We start from the raw sequence: 27,172 nt of genomic DNA, 5'->3' as shown, positions 1-27,172 counted from the left end.
TTTAACTTTGACTTTTGTTATTTGCTACATATTCCTTAGATATTTTTTGAAATGTTTATTACATCAATTTCTATAATGTTCTCTGTACAAGTTAAAATGCTGACCATTTAATAGAGCCCAAATTATCCAATGTCAAGTTGGGATTTTGTAAACAAAAACATATTACCCATAACTACAGCCCCTCATATGTTTTATAACATTTCTTTCCCTCTGCCCTGTATCTCTCAATTCTTTTTTACCTTCCTACAGTTTTTTTCTGGACACAAAGCTACTATATATGTAACTTATCCAAAGCTAAAGTACTAATTTCTCTAACAATGCGGCCACCAATTGTTTTTATGTTATGGGGCTTTTAGGTCAACCTCACATAATGTGTTCCTTGTGATCACTTTTTTCATAAGTTTTACTTTCATTCAGGTTATCAAGTGAAGTTACGGAGCCTCTGCTGTACCATATGGTTGCAGCACACTCAGCAAATCACATGGCAGTTAATATTACCATGTCACTTTAACAGATTTTCCAAGCCAAAGTACCCTCTTTTCCAAGATCATACATTTCTAGACCAGGAGAGTCAGTGGAGACAACTTTCAATAGACCTCAGTCTCTGTCTATTTTGTGGACACCATTACAACCCAGCAGCGAAGGCCAGGTCCCACCAGCTTGGGTTTCCAGTCACCAGTGTGAAAGCCTAAGTCTGACCTGTAAGTCAGACTGCCCTGCAAATGACACGTTAGCCAGTCCTTCCCTCCTGAGGGCTTGCTGTGCACATTTTATTCCATCAGGTTTGTGACAGTCGCAGGACAATTGCACATTTCCTCATCAGCTTTACAAGCAGACTGTGCAACACAGCCATGTTTCCTGGATGAGAGATTTCTCTCTGGTCTCTGCCTCTTTCTGGGTAGACATGCTCTTCCTATGATGGTGAACCTCAAGGAAAACCCTTCGGATGGAGCTGGCATGAGAAGTCTGGCCCTCAAGGGCCTCGAGCCTCTCTTAGACTGTTGTGGCCAGTCAGCTTAGCCACTGAAAGTGTTGTTGCCACTGAGTATTTGCAGAAAGGAGTGACTTAATTTTAATCATGCACCCCAAGGCATTATGTCACACCAGAGATTATTAGTGGTGCGTGTTCGATGGCGTATGATTCAAGGCTTCCTATAGTGGATAATATTTATTTTTTTTGTTTTATGTGAACACAAACTGATAGAAGTCAAGGCTTCCCATAACTGGATATGCATTACTATGCAAAACACACAAGTTTGTCAGGATTTCATACAAAATATTTTAATCCTTATCATCAAGAAGCTAAGGAAGGTAAGATTGCCTGTAAATACAATGTAAACTTCTGTTCAAATATGAAATAGTAGGAAATGGAGAAGCACCACGTGCCCTTGTGAAGGGCATGCCCCTCATATTTCCACTCACATATGCTAGAAATTAGAATAGAACCCCTCCCGTTCCAGGACTTTGAGAGCTCGCTTCTTGATAGCATCACGGTCAGCTCTCCAGCGGTTGCTCTTTTCCCAGGGGACCCTGGGATATTTGTGGTACTGATTTGTTATTTCCCATACTCTCCTTCTTTCCCAGTGGCACCTTTCTCCAATGAAGAAACCATACGCAGATGCAGTTTGACACTTGAGAATATGATGGCTGTTGTGAGTCATTAAATACCTAATGAATTTCTTATTCTAAAGATAATACCATCTAATTTTCATATTCAAGCTTCTCAATTAGTATTGTTTCTCTCTCCCATTTTCAGGCACTCCTTCAATGACACATAGTGTAGGTTTATCAGTGAAGCTTCTTTCCATGACGTTGGTAAATATTTCTGAGTTGTATGTTCCTTTCATCTGTCCAGTCACTGTGCTGGGCAGCCTTTGGGTGTTTCCATGAGTCAGGGCAACACTCAATATGTGGTACCTCTTTGGGAAGGTGTTTTTCTTGGTCTATATGAATGCTACACCCTAAAATACCGTAGTACCCAAACTTTGCACCTGCACGTGACACTCAGCCTTTCCCCACTGTATCATTTAGGAGTACTGTCACCATGCATGTAATGGATCATTTAACAAATTCTAGCTCAACAGAGCTTAATTTTTTTAAAAAAAAGTGATCACATGTCATGCTTTATGGCTTTCATTCTTTAAGTAGTGAATAGTATTAGAGTCAATATATTCTTTTGTCCTTAAATTAATTTCTCAAGTGGCTGAAGCTTACATAAAAAGCTTCTTCAAAGTCTGAGAAGCAGAAGGTGTTGGAGAATGATTATTTCCCTCACAGACTTCTCTTTTTTGGGAAAGAACATTTTTCTCTTGTATTGTGCCTTACCGAATTCCTCCTACAAATCATTAGGGGTATTTCTTAAAATGTAAACTCCCTTGTTTCCTTTTCAGCATGCATGTCCTGAGAACTTAATATTAATTTTTGCCCTCCTTCAATTTATTATAGATCTACTCAGATTTTGTCTTGTCTTCACTTTGCTGTGGATTTCTATTTTAACAAGGATACAGAAACAACTGGAATATAACTTTTAAACATGGATAATTACTTTTTTTTTGTCAAAAAGACAGGAATATATTACAGTCTCCTAAACCAAACTGCCAGTTATAAAAAAAGAACAACGACTTGGGGGAATAAAATTTACAAATCTGGGAGCTTATGAGGGACCACAAAATTTATCTTAATTGGAATATCTTCTGATATCAACCAAATGGACTGTTTGAGACAAAAATTATACACCAAACAGAACCTACAGATGTTTGGTGAGCCTATTAGACTCATATACAGAAGTGAAGGAATTGATGAGTAAAAAAGTGGAATCCCAATGTTTAAAATAAGGATATTTGATTAAACTAATATGACAGAGTACTTCAAGTCATCAAATACACAGATAAAACATAACAAGGAAGAGTGTGAAGGCTAAAACTGAAGGAAAAGAAAGGACTTAGAAGTACAGACACACACTCTACAATTTTATTCTAATAGATGAGAAAAATACCAGAATCATTGACAGCTTTTTTCTGGTCTATATCCACCTAACACATCCTACTGTGTTATAACATTTACTTTACTTATGTATGTAATTGATAGTTCCCACTCAAGATAGTCAAGTATTTTTACTCTTTTGTTCATTAATTTATTTACAATAATTAGAAATACCTGGCATATGTAAGACAATCTATAAATATGTGTTGAACTCATTTATGCTCACTATTTCTTTTGGAGGCAAACAGAGCAAAATTTAAGGTCCATAACCAGTTTGTAGGACTCATATTGTATGTAAACTTTAAGAGAAAACATTGCATAGTTTTTTCCACATCCTTTGTAGGGCACATTTCACATCTTTGTTCTTCAGGCTATAGATCAAGGGATTTAACATGGGGATGACGAGGGTGTAAAATATGGAAGCCACTTTGTCAGTGTCAAAGGAATGACTGGACTCTGGTTGCACATACATAAATGTCAAAGTCCTGTAGAACACTGTGACCACTGTCAGGTGGGACCCACAGGTAGAGAAAGGTTTCCGCCTACCTTCAGCAGAGTTCTTCTTGAGAACGGATTCAAGAATGCGCAGGTAAGACATGAGAACTATCAGAAGGGAGAAAATCAAGTTAAAACCTGCTAAGATCAGAATAATCAGTTCAATTTCACAAGTGTTTGAACAGAGCAAAGATATCAAAGGAAGACTGTCACAGTAGAAATGCTTAATGACATTGTAGCCAGAGAAGGATAAATTAAATATCTTTGTGGTGACTAGAAGAGAAACAAATGTGCAATAGAGATAGGGGACTGCCACCAGCACCTGACATGCCCTTTGTGACATGATGAATGTGTAGAGCAGAAGGTTACAGATGGCAACATAGCGGTCATAGGACATTGCTGACAGAATGAAAAGTTCACTAATGATGAACTCAAGAAAGAAAGCTAGTTGTGTAGCACAAAAATAATAGATTTTATTTTGATCTGCAACAAAATTTACCAACATTTTGGGTCCTATGGTAGTTGAATAACCCAAATCAGTAAAAGCCAGGTGTCTGAGAAGGAAGTACATGGGTGTCTGTAGCCCGGAGTCCACTGTAGTGAGGATGACCACGCCCAAGCTGCCCACCACTGAGATCACATAGATGACGAGGAAGAGCCCAAATAACGGAGCCTGCAGCTCAGAGCGGTCTGTGATTCCCATGAGAATGAATTCGCTCAGCACTGTTTGATTGTAGTTTTCCATCCAGACTTAGTAGAGAACATATTCTGAAAAGAGACATCAGCATAGTCAATAGATTTTATGAATTATCTTCTCGGAGACGTGTTAGTATGCAAAGCTAGTGTGAATATGATACATTTAAACGTTCCAGGTTAGAATATTTGAAAATAAATTCATCTACTGGACATCAAAATCTAGAGATCGAAAAAAATATGGAAATACATCAGTGGTTCTCTACTGGAGTGATTTTACTCCTCAGATAATATCTAATGGTTTGAGTCCAGTTAAGCTGTTCAGTATTTTACAGTAGCCACTATCCAAACTGTAACAATATTCAGCCAGTGGTCACAATAGTATCAAGGTTGAGAAACCCTGATGGTATGCATATAGATATCTAGACAGAGAGAGTTACATAAATATGGATAACAAAGCAAAAAGGAAAACACAATAAAACAATGTTAAAGCTTCAGGTATTAAATATACGGGCAGTTATTTAACTATTCTTTAAAATTTTCCTTTTACTACTTATATGGTACAATCACATAATGACATTTATAAAATGTATCAATAATAGAACATAATACATATGCCAATTATATAATAAAAATTTCAAACCACAAATTCCAAAAGTTCATTTAACCCACTACTCAAAACATAGTCCTATGAAAGATCTGATACCTTCAGGTGGTACTGGCTGAAGAGTTAGCGCCCTTGGCAGTTACAGATAAGTGTATGAATAAGGAAAGTGTAATGGGTCACAGGGGGGATTATTTTTGTTTATATGGTGAAACATACTGGGAGATGTGTGTGTGTAAATACAATTTCTGCAGTACCTTTATGTGTGGTGTAGACAAAGGGTTAATTGGGGCAAATAATGTAAATTATCTAAAACTGTTTATTCTCCTATATAAAGCAAAGTATTTTGCAGGGTTGTTGGGAATGATAAAGATTCCATGGTTCAATGAGTCTCTGTTACCTGAAAATATTTCTCAAATATCAAGTACATAGTTTTTTGTTTTTTTTTTTCTTTTTTAGTAGTGATAGTAACTCTCCTGGAAAAGGTTTTATATCTAAATTCAATTCTCTGGACTGCAAGGTCTTTGGCAGGGCTATAGTGATGGGTAGTGTGGAATTGGTAGGCTGTAACACATGCAACTTACCCCAGTCCCTACCCTACCCCTATTTCACGACTAAACTTGAACAATTGAGTTGGGATCGCTTATCTTCTAATTTTAATCCATTTTACCAGCATTTTAATGCAAGTTCTTTTGATATAAATTTGCTTAAAATATTTTTCCCCTTGCAGCATTTTCATTAAGATTGAAATATACTACCTTGTATGTAACAAATCAGAAGCACTATGTCATGCAAGAAACTAGGGAACTCTGAAGAAATTGGGCCAACTGGGAGGAAAAGAGGTCACTAGCAGTGGTTTTACATAGTAAACTTCTGTAAAAATTCCCTTTGGATTATAGGATACAATACTTTAAAGAAAAAAAATGTTTAAAATCATGATGATGCATGATACCATAGAGACAAGATAAAATGCACCAAAGATGAGACATACATAGATTCCTATATGTGATTTGAAATCCTTCTGCACATTAAGCCCACAGGGACTCTTTCAAACTATGATAAAGCACATAAGACAGATAACCATGTATATAATGGCATGAAATGTATCTAAAATACCCTTAAAACCCACAGATAAAAAATTATATAGCAGAGTAGGAGGTGAATCACATGTTAAAGTAAGATAATTATTTTTGGTTTAAAACTTTCGGCCATCAGTGCTCCTGGGTTTTTGTTGTTATTGTTTGTTTTTTATTTTCTCTCTTTTTTTTAAGGAATAGAAATTATTCTTTTTAAATAAAATAAAAAGAGTCTCTGAGTGCACTCTATGCAGACAAAATCATAGAATTTCACATTAAATATAAAGGTAATTACATGCAATTTACGCTAAATTACTGAAAATGTTGCTTCTAAATTTGTGACCTCCTGCTATTCTACACTGCCTTGAAGCACACACCTTTTTTATATTAGAAACCTGGAAATGTGCATCAGTAGACTGTATTATTAGAGAAATATTAAACTCAATAAAGAGGAGGATAAATCTTGGTTTTTGCTTTTTTTTTTCTTTTTGGCTTCCTTCATATTGTTTCTCTTTACTATCATGGAAGGCTAAAAAAAGCAAACAGCACGTGGTAAGTACCAATTTTCCCATAAGGTAAGGGAAGATAAGATCATTTTCCCACACCGGCTTTGGAGTTTGATGGAAAGAACCAAATTGTTCTTTCACAGTTTAGTATATCTGTTGAATTTTCAGTTTTTATTTTTTTGAAGCTATACTCTTTGAGAGAATTATATCTGGTTTCTGTCAGATCTCACTAGAAAATGGAGCATATGCTGAACATTGCACCATTATCATAAAACTGGGTACTTAAAAGGCTCCTAGTGTCCCAAAAAAGCTTTTCCCATCTCAGTGTGAGGGGGCAACCTCTTTTTTCCTCATCAAGTTATCAAGTGAGAATTATCTTTCTATGGTTATTTAAATGACCATTAAAAGTGAAGTTACCTTTGCAAGGATCACAAAAACAGTCCAGCATCACTAAAAAAGTATTTGGAAGGACATCAGAATGAGAGACTGAATACCTGCGGTTTCTTAATTTTGGCAATTATAAAAATTTCATGCCTCTCTTTTTTGATGGAGGTGCTGCGGATTGAACCCGGGACCTTGTGCATGCACTCTACCACTGAGCTGTACCCTTCCCCTATCACTTAAAAGAAATATTTTACAAACAATAGGATAGTGATTCAAAGAGGCATATGAGCATTAAGCCTCTCTACCCATATGACAGTATTCAACAATTAAGAAGAAAAAAAGAAAGAGTTCCTATTCTTGTTCGAGAGCATTATTGTTGTTAGAAAGAAAACAGGACTGAATCAGAAATGGTCACATTTCGCTTTGGCTTTGCTGTGGAATTAGAGTGGAACTTTGCAAAACGTCACTGAGACAGTGCGGATATCGGTAGCACACGGTCCCATATGAAATATGCTATCATTTTTACCTTTAATAAAGCCTCTGTCTTGACTCCCATATGTGTTTCTTAACATGACATATTGAGAACAATTTATATATTTTGTTCACCTTTTGAGACTCTCCCTGAGGAGATGCCAAGCAATTTGTTGATTATCCCTAAAGCATAGGACAGCACAGCAAAATGCCTGGCAGTGGTTCAAAAATTGTCAAGAACAATTTGTATTCACCAGTGAGTAAGTTTATTATTTGTTTAATTCCTATTTTTCACTCTTAGTTAACTTTCCATTTGTGCCACACAGGACTCTTGAGTAAATGGTTAGATGTTTAGGACCAGATTATCAAGAGCACCCGAACCCACAGAGGTCTCCTCAAGTGGGTAACACGGTGGAGAAGTGTCAAACTCTGTCCTATTACATTCTTTGAAAAATTTAAATAGAGTAAAAATGATGCATTAGGGAAATGTGACCTGTTATCTTCTTGATTTTAGTTGTTTTTGTTGTTTTCCTTCCCTCTGAAGCAGGCATTCGTTACTCATTTTTCCTCACTTCATAGTGTGTTGCCGTCTTTGACTAGTTACAAATTCTCTTTTGATATGTTTTTTCCTTAATTGCACGTTGCAGCATTTCATTTATTCCATTCTGTGCAATTCCTACTCCAATTTTTCTTCCCCTCCTGGAAATGTTCTACTAATCTACAAACTCAGTATATCTTACAGTACATTCAGATCTTTGATTTATTTAATCAGCATACTTTTCTGCATACATATCCTGCACATTTTCTGAGTTTCTTACTATTTCATTATACTTGTGTGATTGTAAGTGGTACATGTATATGCAAGTATATATATATTTATTTTGATTTCTGCATGTTATTTGTATACATATGTGAATTAACATCTTGCTGAACTCACTTTGTGGGGAGAATTCCTTGAGATTTTCTATTCAACAGCATGTTGTTTGCAGTTACAGATCATCTTACTTCTTCTTTTCCAAGATGTATGCCTTTTATGCCTTTTTTTTTTTGTACATTCTGAGATTTCTTATTTGATCTGCTTTGTACAACTACAGATGTGTGCATTTTAGATTTTTTTGTAATTTAATTTTAGATTATTTACTATTTTAAGTCAGCATCCTTTCCTTTGCATAATAATTTTGAGAGCCATCCATGTTTTCAGTGTATCAATAATTTACTACTTTTTATAGCTATGTGGTATTCACTTGCTTGGATATCCCACTCTCAAGTGGATCAATTTTTAGATTGTTTCCAGTGTCTGACTGCTATAAAGAAAGCTTATACAGACATTTGCATACATGTGTTTGTAATAAAATGTGCTTTCATATCTTGTGGGTAAATACGGGCCAGTCGAATAGCTAAATATTATGTTAGAGTCATGTTTAATTTTTAAGGTAGTGAATCTTAAATCAAATGGTTTAAAATATTTATATACCATTTTGCTTTCTATCAATAATGTATGAAATTTGTAGTTTCTCCACACACAGACAACTAGATATTCTAGTTGAATATAGTGTTATCTCATTGAAATTTAAATGAAGATTATTTAGTGAATAATGAGGCTGAGTGACTTTTTATGTTATGCACCAGTTCCTGATTTTTACATTTAATATTCTATAGAAAATATAATATTTTCTGATATAAATTGTGTATCTACTTGGTAATGAAATAAAGACTCATTTTTGAATGAATGAAATATAGTTTCAAAATATGTAAATCTTAATACTTTTTTTCTTTTTGTTTTATAATCTGAGGGATAATCAAAGATACCTCATTATTAATTTTAGAAGTGAGATATTGGGCTGTGTTTATTCAAGTTTGTATTTTCAAATCCATATATTTTAACATTGTACTGTATTTGTGTACAAGATAAATAATCTAGGAAAGAAATTTTTTAACTGTTTATGTATGCATAGCTCATACTTAGGTATATATATATATATTTCTTAATAATTAGAAATAAACTGTAAAGATGTCAATAATATTTACCTCACTCACTATATAACCTTGTGAATTGTTTTTATTCAAATTTGATTGGCTTCACTGATAATTTTATTCCATGATGATGAACTCAGAAAACAGTTCATTATCTCTATGATGTAAATAAGTCTACTGAATGTTAAAAAGTAATAAAATGAACAAAAAATAAGAGAATGTAATAAGGGTCATGTAGGAAGCATGTCCAAAAGACATGACAACTTTATAAATGACTGCATATTACACTACACATTCACTAGAAATATAGTATCATCCAAATCATGAAATCATCTCATTTTGCTTCTTCCAAGTAGGGTCATCAAACTGATGTAGTCAAATAAAGAATCTTAATCAAAACATAGTGACCCTCATTCAAACCACATTTGTGGAAAGGCAGCCAAATTAAAGAGAGGCAACACCCCAATTTATCCAAGAGGAGACCTCATACACAAGAAGAGAAAAACAACTGGAACATAACAAGAATTATTCTTATTTTTCAGAAAGCTTAAAAAAAAGGTAACAATCCATTAAACAAAAGCAAGTGGTTAGGAATCAAGATCAGTTGATAAGAAAAACAAAAAGTAAAAACCCAGGAAGCTTCTATGGCAAACCACAAGAAACAGAACTCAATTGGTATATCCATTTTTTATAGACAAATGGACTGATTTAGACAAACTTAGCTGCTGTGTTGATCTGGGTTGCCAAAATGCCAAGTATGTTGAGTAAATCGACTATTTAAGGCTCATATGTGAAAGTAATGGTACTGATGAGACAAGAGCAGAACACAAAGATCCCCTTGTGGGAAGGAGACATTTGAGCAAATTCAGATGACTTCAAATTAACACAATACACTGAGCCTCCTTGAAACTAACATCAAGTGTGTTTTAACCCATCCTATAGAAACGAATGAAGGCTAAGCAGAAAGTGTGTGCTTACAGGAAAGCAAACATACATACACACTAATATGCAGGCACTGGAACTTTTATTCTAATACTTGAGAATAACACAAGTCACTTTAACTCCCTGTGTGTACCAGCTAATGTTTTTCCCTCCTGTGAATCATACCCACACTCTTTGCCTGTGGCTATAGTCTAACCCATATAATGGGACTCCCTAACCCATTATACTGTAGCAATAAGTTACCTAATTATTATGTTTATGATACATTTCTTCCATCAAAGAAGGAAAAGATATTTATTGCTAATTAACTAATGTATTTAGAGCACTTAGAAGTACGGCTGTTGCATAGAAGACAATCTCTAAATATATGTTGATCTCATTTATCCTTGCTTTCCCCTCTGAGAGGGCACAAAACAATGCTTCATAATGTTCATAGCCTGATTCAGAGGAACATTAAAATGAATTTAAGAAAAGATATTGCATATTTTTTTCCATATCTTATGGACAGTATATTTTACATCTTTGTTCCTCAAGCTATAGAACAAGGGATTCAACATGGGGATACTGAGAGTATAGAATATAGAAGTCACTTTGTCAGTGTCAAAGGAATGTCTGGACTTGGGCTGCAAATACATAAAGAGTAAAGTCCCACAGAAGACTGTCGCCACTGTCAGGTGGGATCCACAGGTAGACCAAGCCTTGTGCCGACCCCCAGTGGAGTTCATCCTGAGAATGGCTACAAGGATACACAGGTAAGACACAAGAACCACCAGAAGCAATGAAATCAAATTAAACACTGAGAAAATCATAATAATCAATTCAATATCCTGCGTATCTGAGCAGAGCAAAGATAACAAGGCAAGACAGTCACAGTAGAAATGACTGACAACATTGTAGCCACAGAAGGATAAATTAAATACCTTTATGGTGACTAGAAGAGACACAAATGTGCTATAGAGATAGGGGACTGCCACCAGCACCTGACACGCCCTTTGTGACATGATGACTGTGTAGAGCAGAGGGTTACAGATGGCCACATAACGGTCATAGGACATTGCTGACAGAATGAAAAATTCACTAATGATGAACATAATGTAGAAAGCTCCTTGTGTGGCACAAAAATAATAGGAGATTGTATTTTCATCCACAGCAAAACTTACTAACATTTTGGGTCCCACAGTTGTTGAATAGCCCAGATCAGTGAGAGACAGATGTTTGAGGAAGAAGTACATGGGTGTCTGTAGCCTGGAGTCCACTGTAGTGAGGATGACCATGCCCAAGTTGCCCACCACTGAGATCATGTAGATGACAAGGAAGAGCCCAAATAACGGAGCCTGCAGCTCAGGGCGGTCTGTGATGCCCATGAGAATGAATTCACTCAGCACTGTTCCATTGTGTTTTTCCATCCAGTTTTATCAGAAAGCCTACTCTGGATAAAGACATCAGCACAGTCAATAGCTGTCACGTGGTATCAGCTGGTAGTGTTTTAGGATGCAGAGCTAGAACAAATATGATAAATCCAAATTTCCAATTCTGGAATTTTAAAATAAACTGGCCTGCCACAATAAACATATATAACAATGATGATGTATAGATAGATAGATAGATAGATAGATAGATAGATGATAGATAGATAGATAGCCATTGATAATAGAGATAGGGTTGGAGACAGAAATAGATCAGTGTTTTTACAATTGGGGATGATTTGTAGCCCAAAGAACATCTGGTAATCTCTTGAGGCATTTTGGTTGCCACAAGTAGAGTGAGTGAAAGGGGGAGCTACTGGCATCTGATGGTTGGAATCTAGTGATGCTGCCATTTGTCTTGCTACATTACGACTAGACCCCCACACATGACAACAAAGTTTTATCAAAACCAAAATGTCAGTAAGGCCAAGATTTACAAACACTTACATAGACAGGTACAGATAGATATAAATACAGATATAGACTAATTTTTTAAAAAATGGTAAAAAAGTATATGAATATCCCTAATAAGCTGCTAATTAAAAAAATACAAGAATAGAAGGAGGATGGCAGGGTAGAGTAAAATGATTAGTGGTTTAAAAAATTGACTATCAGCGTTTCAAAAGAAAGAGAAAGGAAAGAAAAAGAAAAAGAAAGAAGGAAAAAACTGAAGAAGGAAAAAGAAAAAGGGAATTGATTCTGGGTACAAGGAAAATATGTGTCCGGTGTCTTTTAGTGAGCTATAAGAAAGACAATAGAAAAACACAGCATTAACAGCATTCAGTTATATATCTATACCTATACATTTACAGAAAACCCACATTTTTCTCAAATAAAACATGGCTTATAAGGTTGTGAGTGTCTGATATTCTATCCCCATGTGCTTACCTCTCCATGTCAGAAATACTGAACTTCTCTTAAAAATATTTAAATCAAAGAAATAAGAAGCAATATAAATCTTGTTTGAGTACAATGATGGAAAACTAAAGAAAAATTATATTAAATGCTGATTTTCCAGTAAAATAAGGAATGTTACCATTACTCGCACCATTTTTAGACATCTATGGACAGCATCAAATTGCATTTTCATACTTTATGACCTGTGTTGATTATCTGATTATTCTTTTTAAGGCTATGTATCTTTTGAGAAAATTGAATGTGTTTCCTTCAAATTCCACTGGAAACCGTACATGCTGTATATTGGATCATCACCTTAAAACTGGATACTTAAAAGTTTTCTGAACACCAAAAGTTATTTTTCATATCATTGTAAGATGGAAGTACTCATTTTGTTCGTCAAAATTTCAGGAAAAATATCACATTTATAGATTGTTTTAATTTCATATTAATTATTAAAATATTTTGAGACAAAAATAAGAAGAGCCACAGTTACCAACTAACTAAAGATTTAGAAAGACATCAAACAGGAAACTGAACACCTGCAGCTTCATATTTCTGCCATAATTTTTGTTATTTATTCCTGGCTCTTTAGTTAGCCTTTCTTGACCCACAGTTTTGTCCTTTCTTATTCAGATGATTATTTATATAGACTATAAATATTAAATTAACAACATGACACTGACATTTCAAAGATGCTCATTAGCATTTGTGAAAATATTTGAACATTAATCTGAAGGAAAGGGGGGAAGTCCTGTTCTGCTCAGGCATTATTAATAGTAGGATGTACATGGAAATAGAAGTCCTCATATTTTGCTGTGCTCTGTCAGTGAATAAAAGTGTTATCTTGCAAATGTCACCCAAACTATTAAAATACAGGTACAATATGATGCCATATGAAATATACTGTTTACCTGTAATGGAACCTCTGACGTGGCTTCCCCATGTGCTTCATAAGGTGCATAATGAGATAAATTTATTCATTCTTTTCACCCTCTGAGACTCTCCCTGAGGAGATCCCAAGCAATTTCTTGATTGTCCCTGAAGCACTGAAATCACAACAGAGGGCAAAGGAGAGTGTGTTTATCAGTAGTCCAGAACAGTTTTACACACCAGTGAGTTAGGTATATTATTGTACGTGTGTTACATTTCTACCTTTTACTCCTGATTGATTTTCTTTTCTTCCTGACTCTGATGTTTATTTATTTTCTGTCCATGTAGTTAGACTACGCTGCCCAGTTGTTTGGCCAAACATCAGTCTAGATGTAGCTATGGGGATATTTTTCAGATGTGATTAACTTTTAAAGCAGTAGATTTTGAGTACAGCCAACTTCCCTCCAGAATGTGGATGGGTCCTTTTCTATCAAGAGTAAAGACTTAGAACCCCTAAAGAAAAAGGAATTCTGCTTCCAGATTGCCAGAAAGACATTCTGCCTCAGTTTCCCACACTTTTGCTCAGCATCCACTCTTGCTATCTGCCAGGCCCCACAACCACATCGTATAATCTTAAAATCTCTCTCTCTCTGCCCCCATATATATTCTATTTCTCTGGTGTACTTTAATACAGCCATACAGGCATCTGGAATATTAGATTCTATCCATCACAGGCCTGTCAGCATTCCCCTGTGACTGCAACGGTCCTCTGAATTAGGTGATGTGAAATGTGCTTAATCACTGTCCTACTGCATGAGTTAAAAAATGTAAATGAGCTAAAAATAATAATAAGTTGTGTAGATGTAAGATGTTTCTTTTTTAACTCTAGGGAGAGGAATTAGTTACTTCTGTTTCTCATTTTCAGTCCATACTGAATCATCATCATCTGTCTGTTTAGGACTTTTTCATTATGTCTGTATTCATTACATTCCAATATTCCTTGTTTTCCCATCATGCCCAATACCCTATCAAATTTCTCTTGTCTACCTTGACATATACTCCAACGTGCTTCATATAAGTCATACATTCTGCAACGATGGAATGTTTTCCATGCATATGTTTTACTATGTGTGTATGTTACTGAGCTGTACATTTGCATTGTTGAATATAATTCACTATTTGTGGTATATCCATGTTATGATGAAAGGCTACAGAAACAAAGCACATTGATAAGTGTTGAGTTTTCTGTAAGATAAGGGAGGGTTGAAGAACTTTTCCTTACCAGCAACAGAGTTGTATGGAAGGTATCAAATTAACTTTTCATAGTTTACTATCTGTGTTGATTACCTGATTATTATTTTTAAAGCTATATTCTTTGAGAAAATTTTATGTGCTTTCTGTCTGATTGCACTGGAAACTGAACATTATACCATCACTGTAACCCTGGGCACTCAAAATCTCCTAGCTTCCAAAAGTTGCTTTTCACATCTCACTGCAAGGTGGAAACTCCCTTTGTGCTAAACAAGAGATCAGAAAAATTCACATTTATACATTGATTTCAATATTCATTAAATATACAATATTTTTGAGAAAGGAATAAGAAGTGCCTAGAGTCACTAATTGACTAAGGATTTGACAGGACATCAAACTAGAAACTGACCACCTGTGGCTTCTTAATTCTGCCATGATTTTAATTTTTTATTCCTGACTCTTTAGTTAGGCTTTCTTGTCCCTCAGTTTTGAACTTTCTTCTTCATATGACTAAGTATGTATATAAAACTTAAATATTACATAAACAATATGGCACTGACATTTCAAAGATGCTCATTAGCCTTTGTGAAAATATTTGTACATCAATCTGAAGGAAAAGGGAAGCCGTCCTGTTCTGCTCCATGCATTATCAACGGCAGGGTGTACACGGAAGTGAATCAGACTCCTTATGTTTTACTGTGCTTTGTCATAGAATAGGCACTCTACTGCAAGTCACCAAGCTGTCTGGATATTGGTAAAATATGGCACCAACATGGAATGTACTACCTGTTTACCTGTGATGAGACCTCTGCCCTGGCTTCTCCACGTGTTTCATGACACACATAGTGAGATCAATTTATGGGTTCTTTTTCACCCCATGAGACCCTCCCTCAGGGAATGCCAAGCACTTTCTTGATTGTCCCTGAAGTACTGAAATCATAATAGATTACAAAGGAAAGGGTGGATTTATTAATAGTACAGAACAATTTGTTTTTACCAGTAGGTGATTTAGATTGCATTCCTACTTTTTACTCTTTATTAACTTTCTATTTTTTCTGCTTTGATAGTTAATTTCTGCATCCCTTTGGCCAGGCTGTGGTGCCCAGTCATTTGGTCAAACATCAGTCTAGACGTCATTGTGAAGATTTTTTTTAAAGATTTTGTTAACATTTAAATCAATAGAATTTTAGTATAGCCAGTTATCCTCCTGAATAGAGGTGTGCTTCATCTAATTAGCTGAATGTCCTAAAAAGTAAATGCTGAGGTCCCCTGATCTCTCTCTATGTATACATATATATATGTATGAATCTTCTTTTGAATCTGTTTCTCTGAGTATCTTTACTAATACAATCCCACAGGCAAATGGATTTCTTTATTTTATCTATACAACAACCTTGTCAATATTCCTCCCATCTACAATGGTCTCCACAAATGGGTGATAATTGAGACATTTTAAACAATGTCCTATCACATTATTTAAATGATTGAATGAACTCAAAGTAATAATGCATTATGTGTATGAAGTGTGATTTCCTTCAATTATTTTTTCATTAATTTCTTTTTTTTCTTTTTGAAGATAGAGAGATAAATTAGTTACTTACACTTCCCATTCTCATTTTATATTGTATTGTCATGATCTCTTTAGGTCTTCTCTTTCATTACATTTGCCTGTGTTATATTTCATTATTTCTTATTCTTCCATTATGTCCAATATTCACTCCAACTCTTCTTGTCTAACTTGACACATATTCTACTATGCTTGATATATACCCAGCATGATCAATGTGGTCTGCAAAAATGTAATATTTTCTGTGCATATTTTACTGTGTTATTTTGCTGTAATTTGTTTTGTTGCATTTTAGGTCACTTTATTTGTCACAAATCCATGTTGTGACTTTTTTTTGTTACTTTCTTCATTGTAGTCAATAATATATGATAATTTCATACATCTATTCTTTATATAGTAAACAGGCTACGTGTGAGAACATGTAGGAATGACACGTCATTTGGACTGGAAACTAGATATGGGTAGATATCTGAAGTATGAGCAGGAATTAGTCACCTGTGATATACTTTGTTTTGAAAATAATAAATCATTTTCTTTATTTATATGCTTATCATACATTGATTTTTGTTTATCCCATAGAGGTAACATTACGGAGCTAAAACAATGCCGGTTATAGTATACATAGATGAATATATAATTTACTGTTAGCATATCCTACAGTGAATTTTAAGTAGAATAATTGCACACATTCTCCAGGTTCTAAGTCAGGCAGTTTTCACCTCTTTGTTCCTCAAACTGTAGATCATAGGATTTAGCATGGGTATTACTAAAGTATAAAATAAAGAGGCCATTTTATCTGCATCAAATGAATCACTGGATTTGGACTTCACATACATAAAGAATAGAGTACTGTAGAATATGACTATCACTGTCAGGTGAGACCCACAGGTGAAGAAAGATTTGTGCCTGCCTTCTGCAGAGTTTGTCTTGAGGATGGTGACCAGGATCAAACTATAGGGCACAAGGACTACCAGGAGGGATGAAATCAAATTAAAAGCTGAAAGGATCAGAATTATCGACTTAATCTTCATGTCTCTGTGCAGAGCAAAGATATCAGTGGCTGAGAGTCGCAGTAGAACTGCCTAATGACATTATAGCCACAAAACAATGAAGTAAAAATTTTTATGATGGTCAGCAAAGACAAAAAGACACCGTAGAAATAGAAGATTGCTACAAGTGCCTGACATAATCTTTGGGACATGATGACTGTGTAGAGCAGGGGGTTACAGATGGCCACATAGTGGTCATAGGCCATTGCAGACAGAATGAAACGTTCACTGATGATAAACACACCAAAGACAGTCAGCTGGGCACACCAGTTATGAGAGATTGCATGCTCATCTACAGCCAAGTCGACTAGCATTTTGGGCCCCACAGCTGTTGAATAACCAAGATCAGTGAAAGCCAGGTGTCTGAGGAAAAAATACATGGGTGTTTGTAGCCTTGAAGTCTATCTTGGTGAGGATGATCAAGCCCAGATTACCCACCACTGAGACCATGTATACAATGAGGAAGAGTCCAAACAATGGAGCCTGCAGCTCAGGGAGGTCCGTGATCCTATTAGGATGAATTCATTCAACACTGTCAAACTGCATTTGTGCATCCAAGCCATTTGGGAAACATACTGGAAATGAATATCAAAATAATTGTTAACTTTCATGAGATATATCTGAGATTATCATTGTAATAAGTGATTTAAGTCTTACATCTTTTATTTATGGCTTGCTGGTTTAATTGGCTAGCCCAACACATGGCACCTTAATTCTCTCTCTCCCCCTGCTCAGCTAAGCTGTTGACAGGTTTCTTAGACATGACACCAAAAACACAAACAGCAGAAGTAAACATAGATACATTGGACTTAATCAAAATTAAAACAAAACAAAACAAAACAAAACTTTGTGCAGCATAGGACATTCTCAAAGAATTAAAAATGTGACACACACAATAGAAAAAAATTGCAAATCATATATTTGATGAGAATCTAGTATACAGAGTATAGAAAGGATTTCTATAACTCAACAACAAAAAGACTTAATGACCCAAATTTGAAAACAGGCAAAGACCTTAAATAGAAATTTGTCACAGAAGATACACAAATGGACAATAAGCACATGAAAAGATATCCAACACTATTAGTCATTAGGGAAATGCAAATCAAAGCCACAATGAGATATCACTTCATACCACCCCTTCCACCATGGCTATTTAAAAAAAAAAAATTGCAAATGCTGACAAGGGTGTGGAAAGATTAGAACCTTTACCCATTGTTTTGAGGAATGTAAAATGGTGTAGCCACTACGAAAATAATTTGGCACTCTATAAATTAACCATAGATTTGCCACTGTGACCCAGCAATTCCACTCCTGGATATGTGCCTCAAAGTTCTGAAAACCACACATGCTCCTACAAAATCATGTACATAAATGTTCATTGCAACATTTTTCATAATAGTCAAAAGGTAGAAACCACATAGGTGTCCATCTAGTAATGAATAAATATGATATATCCATACAATGTAATATGAATGAGCCATAAAAGGGAAGAGATACTGATACATGCTGCACCATCCATGAGCCTTTGAAGCACTGTGCTAAGTGAAAGAAGCCAAGTATAAAAAGCTACATATCACACATATCCATCGTGTGAAATACCCAGAACAGACAAATCCACAGAGACAGAAAGCAGGTTATTGTGGCTTGTTCAGGAACACTGAATTAATTAACAAGAGACAATCCATTTGGGGACAAATTTCAGTGGATATAAAATTATATAAATTTTTATGTACAAATCTCAACTGGTTGGATAAATGAGGTTAGGAAGTGTGTTCTTTTCTAAATCCATGCTAATAAGTACCAGTCTCCTTGTATGTGAGAAAATTGTGAAATATTTTTCTCACCATCCTTAGAGTTCTGTGTAAAGCACTAAATGAAAAAAAATTCTACTTATATTATTTTACATGATTAGTGAAGATGGTCTGGTTCTGAACCTTTAAATCTTTTTTTCTCTCAAGATTCTTGAAACATGTACAAAATACAACAGGCAAGGCTTAGCATTGGACCATCACTATAAAGCTATGCTGAGGAGAGAGATTAGAGAGGTCAAATAATTTCCATCCCTGCCCTGTGCACCAAATACACATTCAACACTAAAATAAGTGACAGTAAATGTATTCTACAATGAGAGATCAAAAATATATATCTAAATCGATATATTTAAACACCAAAGTAATTTTTGAGAAGGAATAAAGGGAGTTTTACTAAGAACTACTAAAAAAAGAATGGTAAAGACACCATAATTTTAGGCAAAATACACATTCCTCTTTTATAATTTTGAAAGGACTGTTTTTTGCTTAAATCTGTATTTGTATAGATTTTAATCTTAGTTCCAATCTCCTTTAGATGTGCATTTAGTCATTCAAGGGACAATATGATGGCATTTCAAATACTAATCAGACATTATGGTGTGATGGATGCTTTAATATTTTACTTTGGCCTTCCCTTCAACAACAAAAATAGTAACTTTCAAATGACATTGATCCTTTCAATGATATTGGTAAATTTGGGAAACACATGGCATATCTGAAATGCTGAAACAAATCCCACTAACTAAAAATGACAATATCATATTTGACCTCTTGATTAAGGATCCAAGTGAAAGAAAATAATTATAAAAATCTCAAGGTCTTGTTAGTTTCTTAATAATGCTAGGTCCATTTTTAGAGATATTTCTTTACCAAAGAGTACAAACTTACCATATCAAAGTAAATGCCTAGCTTCCATCAAAAATCATAATAAAGATGTTTACAACATGGTACTGGCCCAGAGAAGAATATATGGGTTTCTTTGCTCCTTTGAGTCTCTCACAGAGGAGAAAAGATATAATTTGTTAATTACACCTGAAGCATTTTAAGTTTTAAACAAAGTCAATGGGATATCTGGAAATTATACAGAGTATCTTTATATTCCTATACAAATAAAGTTTTGTTAGATACCTTTCCACAGCTTCTCTTCGGTTAAGTGTTTTCTGCTGCAGCTCAGAGATCTGGAATCACACCACTGTGTCTGTAAGACAGGCATTTTAGTTTCTCTTGCAGCCTTTCATTTTCTCCTATTAATGCAATGGCTTTGATGACTTTATGGCTGCTGACATAATGGAGAAATATTTGAACAATTCTTGTATTGTTTTAAAATTCACAAGGGGAAACAATACATATGTGTAGCTCCTTTCCCCTTATTTGTGGTGTTTTAAACTTATTCCTGAAGTGTAATGTACATATTAACAAAAGCATACTTCATAAATAACTTTTTAAAATAGAACTACCATATGATCCAGGAATTCCACTTCTAGGTATATATCTGAAAAAAATTAAAACACTAATTTGCAAAGATACATGCACTCTGATCTTCATAACAATATTATGGAATAGCCAAGATATGGAAGCAACTTGCATTTCCATCCACAGATGCATGGATAAAAATGGATATATATATACACAATGGAATAATACTTAGCCATTAAAAATAAAATTTTTCCATTTGCAACAAGTCCATGGATGGACTTGGGGGGTATTATGCTAAGTGAAATAAGTCAGACAGAGAAAGACAAATATTGTATGGTATCATTTATATGTAGAATCTAAAAAAATAAAACAAACTAGTGAATAAAATAGAAATGAAGCACTCACAGATAAAATACAAAACAATCCCCCCCAAAGACAGCTACTCCTACATTACTTTTATCAACATCAATATTCAATCTAGATCGACTTAGTCGTAAATGTATTTCTATTTGGCTGCATTACTTACATTGAAATTGCTGAGTCATGGGATACTCTTATTCAGAGCAGCAAATACTGCCAAATGTATTTCCAGAGTAATTATATCAAGGTGCATTCGTACCAGCAGTGAAAATAGTTATGATCGCTCAGCATCCTTGTCAGGGTTTGATATTTTCCATTATTTTGTTTTTTGCCCTTCGGGGTGAAGTGTACGTGTGTCACTGTGGTTTCAGTTTGCATTATCCTATCCTGAATGAAATTAAAAATGTGTTCACAAGTTTAATGGTCATTTAGATATTTTCTTTTGAGACGTGCTTGTTCATGTCTTGTGTCATCTTTTTGTAGTATTTCATGCCAAATATTTATTGATTTGTAAGAGTTATTTTTATCTTTTACATATGGGCCACTCTGAGATATACGTGTTTGATTCTGTACATCTAATAAAAATATCCTCTCCCAATGAGAGTTTCCCTTTCCACATTATTACTTTTGATGAATAGAATTTCTTAAAACAGTTCAATTAATTTTTTAAAATTTTATATAGTTATTGCTTTGTGTGTTCTGTTTTAAAATTTGTACATATTCCAATATCACAAAGATTTCTCACATGTTTTCCTCTAAAATGTTTATTGTTTACCTTTCACATTTATCTAGGTAGGACTGATTCTGTATAGGGTATGGGTAGATGCTCAGGTTCTTTTATTTTTTCCTCAAAATAAATATACAAATTACCTAATAGCATTTATTGAAAAGATCTTTCTCTTTTGGAAAATAGTGATACCTCTGTTTTAAGTCAGGTAACAATAAGTGTGTGGATCTGTTTCTGGAGTCATTCCATAGCTCAGTCTGTCTGTCCTCAGGAAAGTGTTTCTTTAATTATTAAAGCTTTATAACAGGCCATAGTATCTGGTCATGTAGCTTCTGCAACTTTATTCTCTTTCCTCAAGATTATCTTTGCTATTTGTGGTGTTTTGCCTTCCTGAATAAATTTTACAATAAGCTTCTGAGGTTCTAAAAGGAAGAAAAAAGAAGGGAAGAAAGGAAGGAAGGAAGGAAAAGTGGGAAAAGAAAGGAAGTTGGGGCAAGGGAGGGAGAAAGGATTTATGTTGGGATTATACTGAACCTATAAATCAATCTAAAGATTCTAAACTTTGTTACAATAATAAGTCCTCCATTCCATGGACAAATGCGTTATCAGTTTACATTAATTTATCTCTATTAAATGCATTGTTAATTTTTATACCTACAATTGCTGAGGGCTTAAATATTTTTTGTTATATTCATTCCTAAATTAGGTTTCATTTTTTATGGTTTTGTCATTTTTAAAAATTTCCTCAAATTTTATTTTCTAATTTGTAGTTGGTAGCATATATAAAGTTGATTTTTCTAAGTTCTTTTTGTATCCAGTAATTTTGTTAAATTCACTTACCATTTTTAATAAATTATGCATGGGTTTTTCACTATATAGTTAATCATAACATATACCAAATTTAGAAAAAAATTGGCAGTATGTGATTTTCTGTTTTAATATCTCATTTTTTTCCCTTTATTATCAAGAACCAACTACTATGTTCAATACATACTAAATATTAATGGTGAGACTGGGTATCCTGATCCTGGGACCAATTTCAGGACACAATTTTCAATGTTGCAGTATTACGTTAGAAGTTTTATATAGTTTTTTTTTTAATGTAATGATGTGCATCCATAATTATATCATACAGAGCATTTTCACTGCCCTAAAAATTCTCTGTGCTCTAACTATTCATTCTCTCCCTATGTGTAGAAATTTTGTAGATACTGTTCATAAAGTTGTTTTCTTCTATTTTACTTTGCTAGACAGTTTATTACAAATGGGTGTTTAATTTTATTGTAAACCTATTTTATAGCTTCTCTTTTAACTTATAGCAAAATTAATTACATAGATTGATTTCCAAGTGTGAAATCAACCTCACATTTTTGCTTATATGCTGTATCCTTTAACTGTATCACATATTCCAAGAAAAAATGTAACATATAAAATGTCTGTACTTTTGAGTAAAGGTCAATATTTTTTCCATTTGTATATACCAGTGTAACTTTTGGAGAACCTAGGGTCTTTCACTTAATATCATATTCATTCATTTTTCTCCCCATCCCTTCCCCTCCCCCCTCTACTTTAGACTTGATTTTCACTTATTTTATTGGTCTGTCTGTCTATACATGCACGATGATATAATTTTTAAAATAATCTAGCTTTATTAAAAGAATTGATATCTGTGAATGGAAGTCCTCTGGATTCTTTCTTCTTCTAACATATTGCTCTGGTTATCCTGGATCTTTGCATTTCCATATTAATTTTAATACCAGCTTCAGTAATTTTTTTTTAAATAGAATTTTTCAATGACTTAGGTCCAGGAGAGCCTGGAGATTGGAGGGGTCCCATCCCTCAGGGAATTGAGTGCATGCACCTTAGGACACATGTCTGCATGTTTACTGGTTACTCTGAGAAGGGCAGAGGGTGAGGGATTGGAATTTGTTGTCCATACCTGATCCTATTCTTGGCAGGGAGAGGGAAAAAGGCCCAATGGCTTCATTAGTGTTTTAAACCTTCAGAGTAAAAGATGTCTTGTTGGAAGACAGGGTTGCCCCTGGGTGTGGATGAACAAATGTCCCCTGCAGGAATTGGTCCCCCAACCTTAGGTCACCCAGAGAAGATTATGGGTTTCCTGGGGGGGTCTCTGGACATGTTTCCTCAGAGATCAAATTTGAATAATTAGAAGCAGGGGCCTTCCTTTCCCACTGGCCAGGGCCAAGTCCTAGGATAGTGAAACTGACATTGACCAGTGGAAGGTTTTACTGCTTAAGTAACTGCTTTGGTCACAGAACAGGGTGGGAACATATCTATGAGGAAATTCTGATTGTCCCTCAAGCTTAGCTTCTGGGAAGGATTCAATTGTTTCTCTCCACTTAGCATAGAGTAGACACTAGGATTGAATTGTTGCTAGGTCACGTGTGTTAAAGGAGGACCAATTTTTGGACTTAAATCTGGATTCAAATTTCACTACATAGCCTCATGATACAAGGTATAATCACTGTTTAATCTCTTACATGCCCTCTGCAAATATGTGCCTTGGTAGTTGGTTGTGAGCTTCAAATGACATAAAGCATAGAAACTTCTGACATGTAGAGATGCTTAAAAAAATTATACATCTTATAATTATATTATTATAAAAATGGAATCAGATGGACCATTTCAGGAACCAAGAGTAAACAGAGATTCTTTTATTTTAAAATTTAAAAAAAGAATTTTGTTATTGCATTAAATCTATAAGAAAATTTAGGGAGAACTGACTTCATCACATTTATTTCCTCTAGTCAATTGGCACAGTATATTGCTGCATTTGTGTCTTCTTTAATAACTCAATAATGTTTCCATAATTTGTAGCCATAATGTCACACAAATCACTCATTAGATTTTTCTTTGAGTATTTTTCAGATTTTTTTTCAAGTGTGATGGATTGTTTAAAATTTTATTTTTACCTGTTTCATTCTAGTATATAGAAACATAATGAACTTTTGGTATGCTGAACTTGTATCCACCAATTTTGCAAAATTCACCTTTTATTTCTAATTTTTTAGCTTGAAAATTCTTTTGGATTTTTAATTAACACAATTATGCTACTTGAAAACAGTTACACTTTTATTTTTGCTTCCCTGAGCATATACATGTTTACATATAATTTAACAGAAATCTGAGGTGTCAGCAACCACAAAGGAGACAGAGTTAGAGCATCATGAAGGCCAATATTTTTAATGCATTTTTTATTGCTGTATACATGCCCAGCACACAGAACAGTCACTGTCATCTTCCACGTGTCAGTATGCCAGTATGACAGGCACTAGTATTTAAATATTGTGTGATACACACACATATGAAATATTTTATTAAAAGACACAAGCATACCTTTGAAAACAAGATTATTTAATGGTAGATGCAGTGAAAAAGACTTCCCTTCAATTTCAACATAAATATTTGGCAACGTGAGAACAGGGATGTGGACTTCAGTCTCTTGCCCTAAAAGTTGAGGACAAATCAAAGTTGATCAATACTTGAATATCTATAAGTTGAAAATGAGAAACATGTTTCTAGTTTGCATTCCTTTCACCCATTACTGCTTTCTAACAGTTAATCACATGTAATAAACAGTTGTCTATAGTCTAATTTGTTTTATATGCATTGCCTATTAAACTTTATATAGGGAATTTGCACAGATTTTTCCACATCCTACACAGGGCACCTTTGACCTCTCTGTTCCTCAAACTGTAGATCGTAGGATTCAGCATGGGAATTACCAAAGTGAAAAACACAGAGGCTATTTTATCAGAATTGAAGGAATGACTGGACTTGGGCTGCATGTACATGAAGGAGAGAGTCACATATAACACAACTACCACTGTCAGGTGAGACCCACAGGTGGAGAAGGCTTTGTACCTGCCTTCTGCAGAGTTCATCCTGAGGATGGCCTTAAGGATCAGTATGTAGGACACAAGGACAATCAGAAGAGATGAAACCAAATGAAACACTGAACAGATCAGTATGAACAACTCAATTTCTCGGGTGCTTGAGCACAGCAAACTTAACAAGAGAAGACTGTCACAGTAGAAGTGACTAATGACATAGCCACAGAATGATGAAGTAAATATCTTTATGGTGGTTATCAGAGACACAGAGGCACTGTAAAGTTAGGGGACTCCAACCAGCACCCAGCACATGCTTTGGGACATAACTACACTGTAGAGCAGAGGGTTACAGATGGCCACAGAATGGTCATATGCCATTGCTGACAGGATGAAAAGCTCACCGATGATGAACAAGATGAAGAAATCCAGCTGTGTGGCACACTAATTACAGGGGATTGTGTTTTGATCACTTATAAAATTTACAAACATTTTGGGCCCCACAGTTGTTGAATAACCAAACTCAATGAAAGCCAGGTGTCTGAGAAAGAAGAAGTACATGGGTGTCTGTAGCCTGGAGTCCACCTTGGTGGGGATGACCATGCCCAAGTTGCCCACCACTGAGATCATGTAGATGATGAGAAAGAGCCCAAATAATGGAGCCTGGAGCTCAGGGTGGTCTGTGATTCCCAAGAGAATGAATTCTTTCAGCTCCATTTGATTGTGTCTGTCCATCCAGGCCATGGAGGAAATTAACTGTGGGAAGAACCATTAGAAGAGACACTGGGTTTCAGAAGACATCATCTGTGAAAAGTCTAGTATTCACAGTCATCCTGTGTAAGACAGATCCCATTATTTTAGACAGAGTGATTTAAAACAAGACTCACCTCCCTCATTGAACCTGGAACCAAATTTAGAGACCGTTACAACCTAAGATCTAAAGCAGCCATCTTATTTTTGTGTGTCATGTACTGGTTATCACTTCAAGGTACATACATTTCCTTTACAGCTCTGTCAACAATGTCATCAGAGAAGTTCGATCAGAGTGGGAATTCTTACATTTTTTCAAAATTTTTTTTCATTTAAACCGCACATAATTGGTTACAATGTATCAATTTTAGAAAGAATTATAATAAAAAGTAATAACCCTTTGCTTCCTGACCTTGCAATTTAGCCCCAGTCTCCAAAAAAATGCTATTAAACTAATTTAATAGACTTTGATTCACTTCTCTTCATTATAACTCCACATAGACAAATGGTATTTTCATTCCACTATCCATTTGATTTTTTAAATTTTACTCTCATTCAACCATGCTTTTATGAGTTTTAAATATTGTTTAGTGATGTTTATAATGATAGAAAATAATTTAGCAAATTTTTAGTAGTCCCCAATATGCCCACTGTACTGCACATAAATGACTTATTTCTTCAAGAAATGTGGATCTGAAACTTCAGCAAATGTGTGCCGATTTTTGAAGTTTCTGAGCTTTTCCTATATTGCATACCAAGTAAACCCTGCATCTGTAATTGATTCAATCTGGGAAAGAACAACGGATAAATATGCCCACATTTGCTTTGACCTTAGCCCAATATCTCTGAAATGATGGATTTAATATTGTAGTTGTTATATTTTTCTAGAACATTTTAAGACAAGTAAAAATTAAAACCATCTAGTAAACTACTAGGATATACTTATCCAACAGAAAGAAACATCTCTGTGAAGGAGAGAATTCTCTCTCAAATGCCTCATCAAATGGCAAAGGATATCACTGCA

The 27,172-nt window shown here is 34.8% G+C and overlaps 2 protein-coding genes and 2 pseudogenes across 2 annotated transcripts; all 4 read right to left on the bottom strand.

Moving 5' to 3' along the window:
• Positions 1-2,956: 2,956 nt before the first annotated feature.
• On the bottom strand, positions 2,957-4,705 carry LOC102507156 (olfactory receptor 8K3). Its single transcript, XM_006195402.2, has one exon. The coding sequence runs from the start codon at positions 4,220-4,222 to the stop codon at positions 3,284-3,286; it is 939 nt and encodes a 312-aa protein (XP_006195464.2). The 5' UTR covers positions 4,223-4,705; the 3' UTR covers positions 2,957-3,283.
• Positions 4,706-10,497: 5,792 nt separating this feature from the next.
• On the bottom strand, positions 10,498-11,691 carry LOC102520743 (olfactory receptor 8K3). The gene has a single exon (XM_006194522.2). It carries the CDS (start codon positions 11,531-11,533, stop codon positions 10,592-10,594), a length of 942 nt encoding a protein of 313 aa, XP_006194584.1. The 5' UTR covers positions 11,534-11,691; the 3' UTR covers positions 10,498-10,591.
• A 3,847-nt stretch (positions 11,692-15,538) lies between these two features.
• LOC102521474 lies at positions 15,539-18,089 on the bottom strand (annotated as a pseudogene).
• Positions 18,090-25,191: 7,102 nt separating this feature from the next.
• Positions 25,192-26,417, bottom strand: LOC116656663 (annotated as a pseudogene).
• Between the last annotated feature and the right edge of the window lie 755 nt (positions 26,418-27,172).

Source organism: Camelus ferus, chromosome 36 (genome assembly GCF_009834535.1).
Source record: "Camelus ferus isolate YT-003-E chromosome 36, BCGSAC_Cfer_1.0, whole genome shotgun sequence".
NCBI classification, from domain to species: domain Eukaryota; kingdom Metazoa; phylum Chordata; class Mammalia; order Artiodactyla; family Camelidae; genus Camelus; species Camelus ferus.
This window is presented reverse-complemented; position numbering and strand designations above follow the sequence as displayed.

Coding starts and splice junctions, on each gene's coding strand:
- LOC102520743 (XM_006194522.2), bottom strand. CDS start 11,533: ATGGAAAAACACAATGGAACAGTGCTGAGTGAATTCATTCTCATGGGC.
- LOC102507156 (XM_006195402.2), bottom strand. CDS start 4,222: ATGGAAAACTACAATCAAACAGTGCTGAGCGAATTCATTCTCATGGGA.